The sequence below is a fragment of the Falco cherrug genome, chromosome 7 (assembly GCF_023634085.1).
Source record: "Falco cherrug isolate bFalChe1 chromosome 7, bFalChe1.pri, whole genome shotgun sequence".
NCBI lineage: Eukaryota > Metazoa > Chordata > Aves > Falconiformes > Falconidae > Falco > Falco cherrug.
In genome coordinates, this window is record NC_073703.1 from 29,300,256 (window position 1) to 29,315,694 (window position 15,439).

Consider the following 15,439-nt stretch of genomic DNA (forward strand, 5'->3'; position numbering starts at 1 on the left):
GCTGACACAGAAGATCAGAGTGGTGATGCCCTAAATTGGCCTCAAAATCCAAAGGAATATTGTTACATCACAGTATCTTTCTTCTAAATTGTTGGTCTCAAGGATTGCTTTCTTCCCCTCCAATGAATTTTTCCCCTCTCAACATCTCATGTGAGAAAGATAGCTTTCTCAACATTACAGACATAAAAGTAAGTCCAATAGTGGACTTTGTCACTATTTTCAGTAGTTCTGTAGCTAAACAGGAGAAAAAACCAAAACTAACTAAAACAGAAAGAATGCAAATGGTGCTAAGAATTTAATTCAGAGGAGTACTAACAATTCCAGCTGCAATAGAGAGATTTTTCAGCAAGCTATTTTGTGCTCTCATATGGTACATTCAAAGCAAACTACTAAGAACAGCTAAGGTCTGAGAAAGATTCTCATATCTCCTCTATCAGATGTCTCCATTTGCTTCCTTCCATTAGTGTAAATTTCCCCTTCCCAATGCAAGTTCAGTAGCTGGTACTTTAGCATCTGGAATCAATGGTAGATATTTCCTGCAACACACAAGGCAAGCAGCCAACTCCCCCCTATTATTCAAACCCATTTGCTAAAACTTTAATTACATAGTATGGTATGAATCAGCCAAGAGTAGAGCACTCAAGCTATGATCCTTATGTAGAAATGGTACAGGATCTATCAGGTACTGCATCAGTTTAACAAAACTGGTCAGTATCTGCAACCTTTTTAAATTTCAAATAAAAGGATGGCATTGTTTCTTTAACAATGCAAATAGAGTAAGATTACTTCAGCATATAACAGACATCACTCCAATACCCTCCACAAAAAATTCTGGAGCAAATCCAACAAAATTCTAACACAATGCCTCCAGTTGATACTGTCTTGCTAACCATAATGCATGAATTTGGCTATCAGCAAAAGCCAGAAAGTGCATACTTAGGGCAGTATAGTTTTACATTGAAAAGTCTAATGTCCTCCCTAGAATGAAGATCTTAGTGATAATTCATAAAGTACTTCATGATAATTAACACTTCAATATTTCAGATCCGAATTCTTATTTAAGCAGCAGAACTACACATCCCTAAAATGATCTCAAACACAAAGTTCTGAGAGCTAATACTTGAGTATCTGTCTGCCTTTAATTATGTGGCTACTCCTACCAACAACAGCAGGATTCCTTGAAAGGCAATTCAGTTTTGTACTTCAAAGTTACTAGGATGAAGACCCAGTAACAAAAGACCACAGGTCCTGAAAAAATTTCCTTCAAACATTTAGGAGAGCCAACACCTATGTGCAACAACTTGCAGTTTATCAGGCTGCAAATTAAAGTGCTACAGCACCGCACAACAAATTTGTTTATTCAGAGTATCAAGTAACAGCTACATTAGTCAGTAGCACTTTAGGCTTGGGTTACTCCCATTTAAACGCAGAGATATGTTTCTTTCAAGAACTCAATCCATGAGAAGTATTGCAATAATGTCACCACTGCCCTCACCTCACAGAAGACTCCCGAGAAGCCCTGTGAACACAGGCAGCTGAATCCATTTACCAGGTCTTTGCAACGGCCTCCATTTTGGCATGGGTTGCTTTCACACTCATTTGTTTCTGTCTCACAGTTTTTTCCTGTGAAACCACGAGGGCATAAGCAATGGTAACCATTCACTTCGTCCTTCACAGAGATGGAGGAAAAAAGCAAGAGTAGAAAGATTTGTTTAATGATAAAACTTGCCCACAAGAATTCAAGTTATCTCTATATTCTGGATTTGTGAACTGCAGCAGCGCCAGATAAGATTATTTTGTGAAATGGTGCAAGAATCTGTAAGTGCAACACTACACTTAACATTTAACCTCATTTAACCAACCTGTAACTGCAAACTATAAAAATTCATAACTAGCCAAAACAAGATTAATTTTCAACATGGCATGTAATAAACAAGAGTTACCTTACAAGTACCTCCATGCTGACATTGTCCACGGCAGTCATTAGTATCTATGGATAAAATACACAAGGCATTAGAATTTGTAGTGGAAGACTGTAGAATACAGGTCTAACAAAAGAATGGAGATCAAAATTTTTAGAAAAGATTTTTCTAGATGTTTCCATGGAAAGCAAGGACACTTGATGATTAAGAGATTCTCAATTTAAAAATATGTAATAGAAAATGACATTACATATTTCTATTACACTGTAATCAGCTAATTTCATATCTAACAGTTTTTTAATTTTTATTTGAATCATCACATGGTATCATAAAATATTTTTAATTGAATCAGCACATGGTATCATTCATAATCAGGGATGAGCGAATAGATAATTCTAATAAACCTCTCCCTAAGTGTATATCTAATCTCATTTTAATACCAATTAAATGTCCAAATAAATTTTCAAACAGGATTTTCAATTTAATTTGCTGGAGGTTAGAAAAATCCTGACAACAGGTATTTTTTCTTGTACAAGTAAATGGACATATCATTCATCATAAAACTTTTTTTAAAGACTAAAGCATCCTATGGTCAACATATATACTAAAGAAATACTAACTGATATGACAATTTACTCCTGTCCATCCTGGAATGCAGTCACAGTAATATCCACCAATGAGATTTTTGCAAGAGTAAGCATTAACACAGGGTTTCCCCTCACACTCATTAGCATCTGTGAAAGAAGATAAAAGAAAGAAGAGAATAAAGAACAAACCCAGAAACAGATTACCACAGCACCAAGCAAAGTTTCCATGCAATCCAAGCATCAGAAGCTCATATTATACATTGGTAGGGCTCTAAAACCATTTATATACCACAGTTTTTTAATGCACACTTGTCTACAGTAGCACATGCATGTTATCTTACTTATCCCTTTGCCAAAACTCAAAAAGGCAATATGTTAGTCAGGGCAAATCCCTTCCTTGCCTTGATAAGTTTATAGTCACTGTTCTGCCACCATGAAGAAGGAGCTACCATCACCAATGCCATATTTTGAAACAGAAAAGTTATCGGGCATTCTAGAAGAAGTACTGTAAGTAAACTTAAGTTGGGGCTTAAATAGTTACAGGTTAATTTGAAACTTCTGACTGTAAAATCTACTAAAGAGCAGCTAAGATACCAATAACAACACATCTTCAATAAAAATCATGTTGAACACTTACACAGATTTATTCATTATTTAGGAATAATCTCCAGTGGTCTTCAAAACTTTGGAAGGTAGTAACTTACCAAGCTGACATGTTGCTCCAATCCACTGTTGTGGACATATACACTCAAATGCATTAATGCCATCAATACAGGTCCCTCCTTGAGCACAAGGGTTAGATGCACACTCGTCAATATCTGGAAAAGTCAAAGAGTGCCTTCCATTACATCATCTAAAACTTGGCTTAACCTGTTGGGTTTTTTTACAGCATGATATTATCAAGCTGTATGAACCCTTCCAAGCGAGTGGCCAGTCATCAGTAAATGCATACCCACCGATAGCACACGTTGGTCCACTCCACCCCGATGGGCAGTGACACTTGAAGCCTGATGAAATTTCATGACAAATTCCACCATTAGCACAGGGATTAGACACGCAAGCATGCTCCGCTGGGGAGAAAGAAGGAAAGAAATTCTTGCTAAATACTCTTCCAGTATCAATTAAGCAGAACTCACATGGTTAGAAATTGCATTCTGATTAAAAGTGACCAAGAGCATGAGCAGTGTACAGAAGTTGGAGCCTCCCTCTCCCAGCCACAGAGTAAGATTCCCAGGAGAAGACTGAAAAAGGATTTTACTGACGATGCATGATCCTTCATATCTACTGACTAGAAAGCCTAAAGATAGATGATGGGTCACTATGTCAATATCTCAGGAGCTAGAGAAGTTCTCCATTAACCTACTGCATTCAGCCATGCACTTCCATATCTGGAGTGCTACAGCATTTTTTTTTTCTTTCCCTTCAGTGAGACAAAACAGATATGCTGTACACAGAAGTCTGAACAGTAGTAATAATTTAAGTATCAAAGGTCTGTTTAGCTTCATTCTAATACTGCTCCTTGGAAACAGCAAAGAATAGAGCTACTTGCAATTATAGGCAGTCCTGCTTGTTGTCACTCCATGTAGGGCTGTAACACTTGCAGAAGCTGTGCTAAGCAACAATCAAGTTGAGGAGGGACAAGCTGTATGCCATCACTTTTGATATTTTCTCTCTCAGAAGCCAAGAAAGCTTTTGGAAAGAAGAAAATAATCCCCTTACTAAGTAAGAGTTTCAAATCGTTGCTAGCATTTATGTTTTGAAAACTTTCTCTTAGGAATGGTTATCTAGTTTGCAAATTGAGTTTACGTAGCCTATGATGTTAGGTACTAGTACCTAAAGCAGCACATACCAATCTACTGCTAATAATCAGCACGGAACTCATTAAGTGTACAGCTCCCTTTATCCCTGCCTCCTTACTTGAAAAGCCAAGGTGCTTCCCCAGAACTTCTGGGGCACGCCAAGACAAGATTTCATCTATTTTAGCCAAAACTTTGCATCACATTCTACCAGCTGCAGAAAAATTCAGATTTGGATAGTATCATTAATACCATATAGCAGTCTATAGAAGTTCAAAGGAGATCTACATCCTGACAAATGTGAACACCTTCTGCTGATAATAGTTCAGTGAACTTAAGGCCAAAGAGTTACGTGAAAGGAAAAAAAAAAAAGGTTCTTTCCATCTACACTTATAACTATCAAGGGATAGCAAATTCAAAGCCAGAAAACTGTGAATGTCACATTTATGAAAAAGGATTTAATAGTCAATCATGGGAAAGAAAGTCACTGCACAACACCCAACTGAATACTAAATGTGAAAAAGTTGATCTGAAAGTTTTCGGTTTTCTCCAAACATCAAATAGGCAAGAAATAGAAATTGCATATTGTGTTTCACAACAAAGGGACAAGTAATCAGGAAAAATCTCCAAATACCAGAATAGTCTCCAGTACATGAAAACTTTGGTCTTTGTGTAACACATCACAGATATAAATGAAAATAGCAATATGCTTTCACATTGGACACAGAACTGTTAAGGCTCTAGACAAGACGGCATACTTCATCAAAAATATGGTTTAAATGCTTTCCTCCATTTTGCTAATGGGAAGAGGAAAGAATTAACTTTGTTTAGACTGCTCAAGTTGACTCTGTAAGAGGGCTTGAGCACATTTCCATAGTAGTTAACATCTCATTATTAACACAAATGAAGTCCCATATTGAAAGATTATTTTAAAAATCAAGTTTCAGTTGATCAAAAAGGATAGTCAACACATTTAGACAGCCAAAAATTGAGCCAAAACCACACATGACAGTTAAAACTGAAGCGCCCATCATAGCTACCTCCTGTAGTTCCCAGCTTGTATAAGATGCATGTTTGCAAGCAAGCCAGAAGACAAGAAAAGGTGTAGCAGGGAGAACAGTAACAGGGAAAGGTGCAACTGTAACCCATTTCCATGAAACTATAGCCCAACTGCATGTTTAGATTAAGGAAGTGAAGAAATCAAAGGGAAAAAGTACTCTCAGTCTTATCTAAATTCAAGGGAACCTGTTGCAGCATTTCTGTTGTTTTCAGTGGGTTTTTTGACTAGCCAGCCTAAGGCACTAGACAGGAGAGACTGAGCTGGCCTATCCCGCTATCACACAAAGGAACAATCAAGTTGAAAGGACAGGTTGCACACTACCACTGTTCACACCTCCCTTCTCAGAAACAAAGCTAGCTTTTGAAAAGGAGAAAACAGCTCCTCTAGTCTAAAAAACAAAACAAAAAAACCCAAACAAACAAAAAACCACAAAAACAGCCCCCCAAAAAACAACAAAAAAACAGTAAGCATGTAAGTGGCACCTGGCTAACTAGAATGTAGCCATGCCTAAAACAGTTTCAGATTTCTAAAGATACGTGCAATATCCAAAAGTACCAATTTCGCAGTTCTTTCCAGAGTAGCCATCTGGGCAAGCACAGCGATATTCATCTGGTTCAGTATTCATACAGGTTCCACCATTCAGGCAGGGATGATGACTTCCACAGTAATTCAGATCTGGACAGAGAAAAGCATCAATCAACAGGGAACACAAATCTCACCATTTTAACCCCTAGTCAGACATACAGATGTCTTTCTGGCTTGAATATTCACCCACATCATCCCCATACTCCGTTAGCTAGCCTATCATCATCCACAGAACAGGAAAGGATAAGCAAGAAGACAACTGCATGAGAGTTAGAAGACTCAGGACCATTCCAAGTCTTTGGTCTTAAATTTCCAACACTTATGACATTTAGACATGATCTGCCACACAAGAATTAGGCAGAGAGATACTCAGGTAGTCACACACTAGCAGGAAAAAAAAATATGGGGGGGTTAATGAGTTATCAGTTAATCATGCAACTTTATTTTTCCTGTACATTGATGTTAAGTACCTTTGTTACAGAGCAGGCCACCCCAGTTGGTTTCACAATTACACTGCCATGGTTCATTACAGCTCCCATGAGCACAGCCCGGGTAGCGGACACACTCATCACAGTACTGTCCTTGCCAACCATAATGACACCTAAGATGTAAGTTTACATGTTAAAAGTTAGCAACATGATGCTTAATTCTCAGCATTACAGGTATTTAGAACACTACACTTACCATTCTCAAGAACAAGGTCAACTGTTCAATGTGTAACAGGCAACACAACTTTATTTCTCCTGTTTAGAAGGGACATACTAGTGCTGTTGAACATCCTTACTGCAACTCATCTTGCTCAACCGTATTACATACTACAGCAAACACCACCAAGCACTACTACATGTTATAAGAACCGTACATAAACTAGGCTGTTCTTTCACAAGAAGTCCCATCTTCACATAATCATCACACACTAGGATAAAAATTGTGATTGGTATAAAAAAATAAATTGAAATTACTTTCAAAAGGAGACTGCTGGCTTACTGCACCAAGTACCATAGCTTTTTTCTCTCTATCAAGACAGTTTTCAAGATATTACCTAGTCTGCTTTAGAGTGCTACAAGTCTTGAAAGACCAGGGCAGCCAGAGAGGCATGTCTTGACAATTTTCTCAGGATTTAGTTTCTTAAGAGAACCTTTTTTACAGATTTTTCCTATTATATCCTCAGTGATCTCTAGTGACATTATGACAAAAGTGCTCTTTGGAGAAAGGAGAAAAGAGAACAGAAATAAAAGCTATTAGTAATTCATTTATTACAAAATTTTAAAACTGTTTAAAACTAAACCTCTTCAGAGACCAGTATCTTTATGTTATCTGTAACAGAACTCTGCTAACAAAAGCAACTGATTATGCTATAGGAAAAGTATTAAAGTCTGAACTGAAAAAGAAAAAAAAAAAACAAAGAAGGAGGACATAGGCTAATGCTTTTTTTTTTAACATATATTTCACACACATTTTCATAAAAAAGAAATAGTAAGCTTGCTCTTTTGGAAAAACAAAAAAAAAGTTCTGCCTGTCATTTTAAGAGTATTTCTTACAAACGATTTAAGAGCCATACTAGCAATAGAGATGCATAAAAACACACTGAATGGGAGCTGATCACATGCATGCTAGTAGAGCCCTAATGCCTAGAGGAAAAATGCATTAGAAAGGAAACTATTTTTTTTTAGATTTAACACCACCATTCTATTATCAACATGCTTTGAATACCAACAGAAAATAAATTCTTAAGTCTTTGGGGTGTGGTGAGAGAAGACAAGGAAAAAACTATAAGTGAGTAGCCTTGGTTCCTTGTGAATATTTATTTCCCCCATTTTAGTAAGCTGTATCAATCCCCAAAGGAATAACATGGGTTATGCCTGCAGCATATTATTTAAATTTCTACTATTTACACAGGCAGAAGGAATCTAGATGCAGATCTTTGCAAGACTTTTTTTTTTCTATAGACTTGTCAGTCCCAGTATCTGCTCCTCATTCTACACCTCACAGCTGTGGGATCCTACAGAGACCCTCAGCCGTGTACCTAGCCCAGGGGCCTCCAACTGCTCCTCTGAGGAAGCCTGGAGAACATACATATTTCAGAAGCAGCTTTCTTTTGCTGTATTAGCAGTAAGAGGAAATAAATACTGCTCCCACTAAATTTGATCTCTTCCTTCCTCCTCAAGGACAGAAAAGAAAACAAAATCTTTGCAGGGGCTGGTAATAAGCAATAATAATAATGATTAAAAAAAAAAAAAAAAAAAGTACTGTAACTCACTTTACTGGCCCCAACCCAAATCTCCATCCACGCCAAAGCTGGCACTACTGCCAGTGATTCACCATGACTATCCTGGCCAGAGCCAACTCCCCACCCACATATAACAAGCATTTTCAAGGGCTGAAAGTCTGCATCACAAAGCAAATAATCACAGTAACTCAATTTGTTTTCCAAACCCAAAGGATAACAAGTTTCTTTGTTCAACACTGCACTGGTGATAAAGAGTGCAAAGAAAAATACAGCCACCTTCTTCGAACTAGGAGGCACCTTAAGCACCTACTTGAGTTTGTAGGTACGCTCGACTGCATTAAAATTAGTTCAGCACAAAAGGGTGGCTGGTTTTTCATGATACTCAACACAAAGTTTACTGTCAGTTACCACCAAGCCTGAGGGAAATAATTTCTAGAGTCGAAAAGCAGTCCAAAGGAACACAGTGTTTACAAGTCAAAAGGTTACTATGTGGTAAGCTGATCAGCCTTCAGTTTACAAGGAAGAGTAAATTAGGATTTCCTCTTGAACAGGAAGTCTGGTCGCATCCTACATTAGCAGGTGCTAGAGCAGCTTTAATTCCACTTCCTTCTAAAAAGATAATGTTTACATGGATCTCAGCTCACCCCTAGAGCAAGATGCGATCAATAAAGTGAAATCAATTCAGAAATGGGCATTGTCATTTATGAGAAAAATATCAAGCCAAAACACAAGGATGAAAAAAGGTTAATGATCCACTATGAGAAGCCCAAAAGGTACAGTATAAAAGCAACATCTTTATTTAAAAAACCAAACCAGAATTCCTTTTTAAGTAACAACTACTATGTAAAAGCCAAAAGGAAACAGTTAGGAGTGGGCTAAAGTTACTTCTTCCCTGACCCCCACAGCTGAGAATAATCTGTTGGAAGTTTCTACAATTCTAAATTTTTTTCATGTCTGACTAAGTAAGAGCACCAAATTTAGAGAATTCTTAAGGATTCCCATTGTTCAATGGGCAAAGAAAATTCTTACTGGAATCAAGATTCTACTTCCTCTGTCCTTCCCCTCTGCTGACTTCATCAGGTCTAACTTGTCTTTACAACCAAACGCACACAAAACAAAAATCAGAGATCTTAGCCCTTGCTGGGTTATTAGCAGTACAAAGAAGCTACCATAAATAGATTGTTACAGTTTAGTAACTTCCTGATGGAAGGCTGAAGTACAGGCATCTGCTCCCAGACCAAAGCATCCCTTCCGGTCAGGATTAACGCAGAGCAGGCAATAGGAATAGAAGAACAATTGCTAGTTATCTTGAAACCAAGAACCTGCAGAAAAGATCCTGATAGTTCTACAGACACGCTTCACAGCTTTCATTTTCCTTTAGATGAAAGTCTGGTGGGCAACAGGAAAATGAGAATTTAAATACATGGTTGGAGGAAGGGGAGGTGGCAGGAATTAACATTAGCAAAGCTTCTAGATAACATTTCTGTCTCGAGATTAGAGAAACTGCAACCATGCAGGAAAAATACTGGTGTCATTGACAAGTATATAAAGCCACAATAATTTAACTTGTAGTGTATATTTGGTTACAGTAAGACAGTGGGGCTTCAAACAGCCAAATTCCAGGATAAGAAAGACTTTCTACAGTAACTCTCAACATGTTTGAAGTAGTAAATTTAGTATCAAGGAATCCTACAGAGGCACCCGTCACTACACACAATTCAAAAGATACATAGGTACTCAAGAGGCAGGAGCAGGGCGAAGTGCAGAAAGGAGAAAGAAATACAAGACTTGGGATTTGGTGGTGTTTTTTTCTTTTCTTTTCCCAGGGCTATTAAAAAAAGCTAAACTAGTCAAGTTCAATAAAATAGATTTTTCTACAGCACTGTGCTTTCCTTATGTTCCTCTGAAACAGTTATAACTAAGGAAAAAGCTGATACTGATGCCTTTATTTTCCTCTGAGGATGTTTGTGTTATAATTACTTACTGAAAGCTAGGTTGAAACTGAGCATTTCCAAATCAGATGGCACAAAGTGTTGGAAAGATCTCATGTTGCTGTATGTAAACAGTTACATGATTTGTGAGGACAAGGCCCTGAGCAATCTGGTTTAGCTAGTCCTCCTTTGGGCAGGAGGTGGGACTGGACGACCCCGGAGATTCTTTCCAAACTCCATGATTTTATATCAAATCCTACAATAGCACTTATGCAACTGATGTGGAAAAGCAAAGAGATGTACCCTGTCCTGATGGTCTGTAAACCATGGTCCCTCAGCACCTTGCATGATTAACTCCTCATCCAAAAGGAAGACAGACACCTGCTACATTGCCAAAAGTTAGTGTGCTGTCAACAGTCAACTTTAACTCTGCTGTTTAATACTATCTTCACACATGGTTTATTCCTCTGGTTATTTGAGAGTTCTGGACTTTCTGTGCAGAAATTTCAGCTGAGAAACTTCATATTGCAGGTCTCATCCAACCACTAATCTACCCCGACTAACTGTATGAAAAGGCTCATAATACATGAGAACGAGAAGATAACTCAATAGGTTCTGTTCTACACCTAGCTACAGAGCTTTGTCAGCACTTAACACTTAAATACACCTAAACCACTGTCCTGCTTTCAGCTGGGATTGAGTTAATTATCTACTTAGGAGCTAACGCGCTCTGTATTGGCTTTGACCTGAGACTCTGCAGTTTGTCAGCCCTTGCTAGTGAAACGGCTGGAAGGGCACAAGGAATTGTGAAGCGGACACAGCCAGGCCAGCTGACCAGAACTAGCCAAAGAGGCATTCCATACCATGGGACATCATGCCTGGTATGTATACCTGGGGGGCTGGCCAGGGCAGGTGGATCATTGCTCAGGGGCTGGCTGGGCATCAGTCACAGGCGGCGAACTGTTGCGTTGTGCACCATGTGTTCCCTTCTTCCTTTCGCTCTGGATGTTATTCTTTCCCTTTCCCTTTTCATTATAACTGTTATTGTCATTATTAGTGTTCTTTCATTTTTATTCTATTTCAGCTATTAAATTGTTTTTCTCTCAGTCCTCGAGTTTTACATTCCCTTCCAACCCTCCTCCCATCCCTCTGGGTGAGGGGGGGAGTGAGCGAGTGGCTACATGGTGCTTAATTACCAGCCAGGGTTAAACCACAGCAACCACCAGTGTGAAGGAAATCAAAACTAAGCTATTTCTGAAGTCTATGTCAGAACATGGGGCCTAAAAGTCAATTTAAAAAATCCCTCCATAGGGAGGATGTAGGCAACATGGTGTAAGTCTTTAATTACCATAGGTTATACTTTAGTGGTATATTGCACATCCTACAAAGGCCAAAGTAAAGATTACAGAGACATATTTACACATCATTTTTTAAGCAGGCTTTTTGGAGGGAGCTTCTCCCACTCGTATTTCAAATGGAAGCTGTGGCCAAAACACTGAACACAGGAAAACGAAGCAGAACAGTGACATTAAGAGCAGAAGCAAAATGCATCATTCAGGGGTGGGGGAGAAATAACCCTCTTAAATGGAAAACCACTAAATTTTCTAGTGACGTGAACAGGATGGCGTTGCATAGGCCAGAACAATAGCTTTATATTAGTTATTTACTTAAAATAACTATAAGAAAGTCTGTTTAATCTTTTAAGAGATTAATTATTGCACAGCAGGCAGCAATATGGTCTAGCTGTTAGATCCTACAATTCTGAGCATCCGGCTTCAATGTTATAGTTAGTACAGTACTCATTCACTAAGATTTGTCACGGAACCACTTTCCCCACCTTCCTACATTTGAAATGGGCAAGATAGCTTTGTGAATAGGGAAGGAAAAGATGAACTTAAATAATTTAATTACCTGAAAGCTTGTCATCTTTTCCTCCCACCCCCAGCATTCTTACTGCACCAAATGATACAAACCTTTCTCTACAAACTTTTTCTCCTCTAATAAAGGAAGTTAGTGAAAGCTACCCTTCTCATTTACTGTATTTAGAGTTTTGTGAAGGAGCTGATAGGAGGGACGATTTAACCCTTGCTCAGTTATCCTGCAGTAAGTGGCCCTAAGGGTGTGCTTGCATTTGCATTAGTTCACACCAGGAGCATGCTTTTTAAGTGAACTGCCTGATTGTTCCTGTCGATGGTGTGTTGGTTCTCATCAGAGCTGTTTTGGAACAAAGGAATTGAATTCCTTTTAGGTTAAGCTAAGGTAATGTAAGACCATGTATGCCAGGAGGCCACCTAATGTGTTCCAGCTGCAAACAGCCATTCAGTCCACAAGAACAGATGAGAGCTAGGCTAAAATTTGTTTAAAAAACAGCCTTAAGTGGTTTTAGCATGGATTTTGGGTTCTCAACGCTGCTTTGATCTACTATTCTAATTTTTCTGCAGTGCCTACTATTGCAAACACAAATTAAAGCACTACATGTTTTTACTTCCTGTATACCTGCTCACATTCTCCTGGAAGCAGCATCCACCTTTAGGACATACTCTCTGCCTTCCTACTCACTAACCATCCAAGCAAGTGCTGAGTGTGCCTCAGTTCCTTCACCAATAAAACATGGAATTCTTTTTTGTCTGAGTATGTTTACTTGTGAAATACTTGCCAACAAGGCATACCACTAGGACATAAAAAACAATAGTAAAAGCATACTGGTTATATTAACAGGAAAAAGAACTTGCATAATAAGACAGGCAACAATTGTAACAATTTTACAAGTTCTTGAAACTTGAAGCTGTGAAATGGTATCTTGCATCAAAGAAGAGACTAGGAAGAAGATGTCCAGGTACTAGTACCAAGTGCACTCCTGGCAGGGCCAGACAATAGCCCTATGCTCCTTAGGGACCACAGCTGCTCCAAGACCACAGGAACTGAAATGGTCAGATGCCACAGCAGCTAACGCACTCCTCAAGGTTTTTTCTAGTTTACTGTTCAGAACAGCTTATGAGCTGTCTCATAATTCCATTCCGGAACAATTGTGTAAACCAACCATATCAAATAGATCTGGCTGATCAATTTGATCTAGTTAGTATGGAAGCTTACCATCTCTTACTTTCTCCTCATTTTTAGGAGCAGGCATTTTATTGCCTTCTTTTTTTCAGTCATTTATGATCTTTTGTTAGTCCTCTAGAAGTCTTTCAATAACAAACTGTTTTGAAATGCCTTACCAGATCTCCTTGTACCCAAGAATGAGTTTACAGGAATCCAGCTGTCTGGATTTTTTGGGTTTTCATTTTACTGTTTTTTTTCCCCTCCACTTCAGAGTTCCCCAATGCTGACTGTTAACCATGTAATCCACCCAACTGTCCTGAAAACACAAGCAACACATTAGTGATATTGGTAGGCCTTCTACTAAAAAGGGTGGAAGACTATGCAATCCATTAACATTTAACAAAGGATGTCTAGAATACTATGACAACCCCAACACTCCAGGTAGTTAGCTGTACCTCATTTTGCAACTCAAGCTTTTGTTCCTGTATCTCCGTAAAAGTCTTGAATAATAGTTGAGCAGGTTCTGGCCCTTATAGTGACAGAGTAAGGGAGCAAAACCACTTGGGAGAGCAAAACCACTACAGCATCTGCAGATACTGCTGGACACAAGAAATCAGCCCTGCAAGCAGGGCTGAAGTGGAATACGAGGACTACAAAAGGCATGGCACCGGACAGGACGTTTGAGAAATCTGTTTCAATAGGGCAAACATCAGGTATGTGATTAAATAAAAACAAACAAAAACCCCACCAACACTGTAAAACCAAAATTGTCACATATAGTTCAGGAGTAATTCTAGAATAAGACAGTTCACAGCACAGATAAAACAGTTTACTTAAATTTTTAAAGACTGTATGCTTGCTTTGCTCACCTTGCACAAATTCATGTTAGAGTACTATTAGCAATCTCACTTCCAATTCATTTCCGTTAGTCTACACATTCTAAAGAAAGTTTTCTATCACAGTTGTGTGAAGCAAGACTTGCATTTCCCAGGACGTAACCTAGGTCCTACCATAGCTCCAGAAGCTGAACACAAGCTGAGCAATGTTAGAGAAGTGATCCCTTATGTTTTGCTTTGGAAGAGAAATTTAAACATTCAAAGGCAACAGGAAAAGTAGAAACATTTCTGAAAACACCATCTTCCTGGCAGGAATATGACAGTGTAGGCCAAGATACGAGGCATATCTGGACTTCTGCCAAACCCATACCACTCTGGATCACAAGGAAGTGAAAGATTAAGCCATTAAGCCTACTGACAGTTTATGAGTGGTACCAAACATACTCAAGTCAGCAGTTTTAATCAAGGAAGGAGACTGTCACTTATGGTTTCTCTATATTCAACTTTCATAATTTCATAAGGCGATTGAGCCTAAGCCAGTTATAAGCCATTAGATCAAACTTCATTCTTCTCTAGACAGTTTAATGGAATTTAACAAAGTACTTAAAATGATGCAAAAACATACAAAAAGCACCAACCATCATTGCTTGGCCATGTTGCTTCTCTGACAATCCTTCCTACTACTTTGTGCTGGTGAATCAATCAATGAGACCATTTGCCCTGCCACTGCAGGCTTAAAAACAAACAAAAAACAAAACCCCACCCACAAAAAACCTGAAGAAGATTACAGTGGCCAAACCCTTTGAGTCTAGATATGAATAAAGGTTTTTTTGGTTGTTGGTTCGTTTTTGTGTGTGTGTGTGTATGCACGTGCACTTTGGTGTGGTTTTTTTTTAAGAACATTTCAATCTCCCATCTTTGCAAGAGTTAGCTAAGATGCTTTTGCTTTCCTCAAGGATGTAATTTTGCTATTATTTAGCAATTTATTTTTTTTTTCTGAAATGCCTCCACAGTCACAAAAATCTATCACCTAGACCCAGCCAAACCACAAATCATTCCTACATCAGGTCATGCCCCACTTATTTTCCATTTCTTTGAAGAAAGCTTAACAGAAGAAATGGCAAACTTCATAACTCCATAACTTTCTCAAAACAATGGGTACATGAACCTGCCCAACAGATGATGTACAGTTACAGCTAATAACATATTCTTTATCAACAGTCTGCAGCCATTCAGCTACTGAAGATCCATTTTTGGTATAATGTTTAATCCAAGAACAGCTCTAAATTACATTGAAACATCAAAGCATGGAAGGTAGATCCTTTCTATGGGAGTTAGGCTGAAGCCTCAGAACCATTGCTTAAGTCACCTGCATGTTCATACAAGTTGAAGGTGGAAACAATTTTCCAACTTTTCTATTTATAAATGCCACTGCAGATTTTTGAAACTC

General features: G+C 38.5%; 1 protein-coding gene across 1 annotated transcript in view; it reads right to left on the reverse strand.

Moving 5' to 3' along the window:
- The window catches only part of JAG2 (jagged canonical Notch ligand 2), a 72,527-nt gene that overhangs the window by 18,804 nt on the left and 38,284 nt on the right, over positions 1-15,439 (reverse strand). Inside the window, exons 6-12 of the mRNA XM_055716759.1 lie at positions 6,421-6,551; positions 5,921-6,040; positions 3,466-3,579; positions 3,214-3,327; positions 2,543-2,656; positions 1,944-1,990; positions 1,496-1,669 (exon numbers count right to left, since the gene is read on the reverse strand). Coding sequence (XP_055572734.1) covers positions 1,496-1,669; positions 1,944-1,990; positions 2,543-2,656; positions 3,214-3,327; positions 3,466-3,579; positions 5,921-6,040; positions 6,421-6,551 — 814 coding nt within the window. The remainder of the gene's footprint in view (positions 1-1,495; positions 1,670-1,943; positions 1,991-2,542; positions 2,657-3,213; positions 3,328-3,465; positions 3,580-5,920; positions 6,041-6,420; positions 6,552-15,439) is intronic.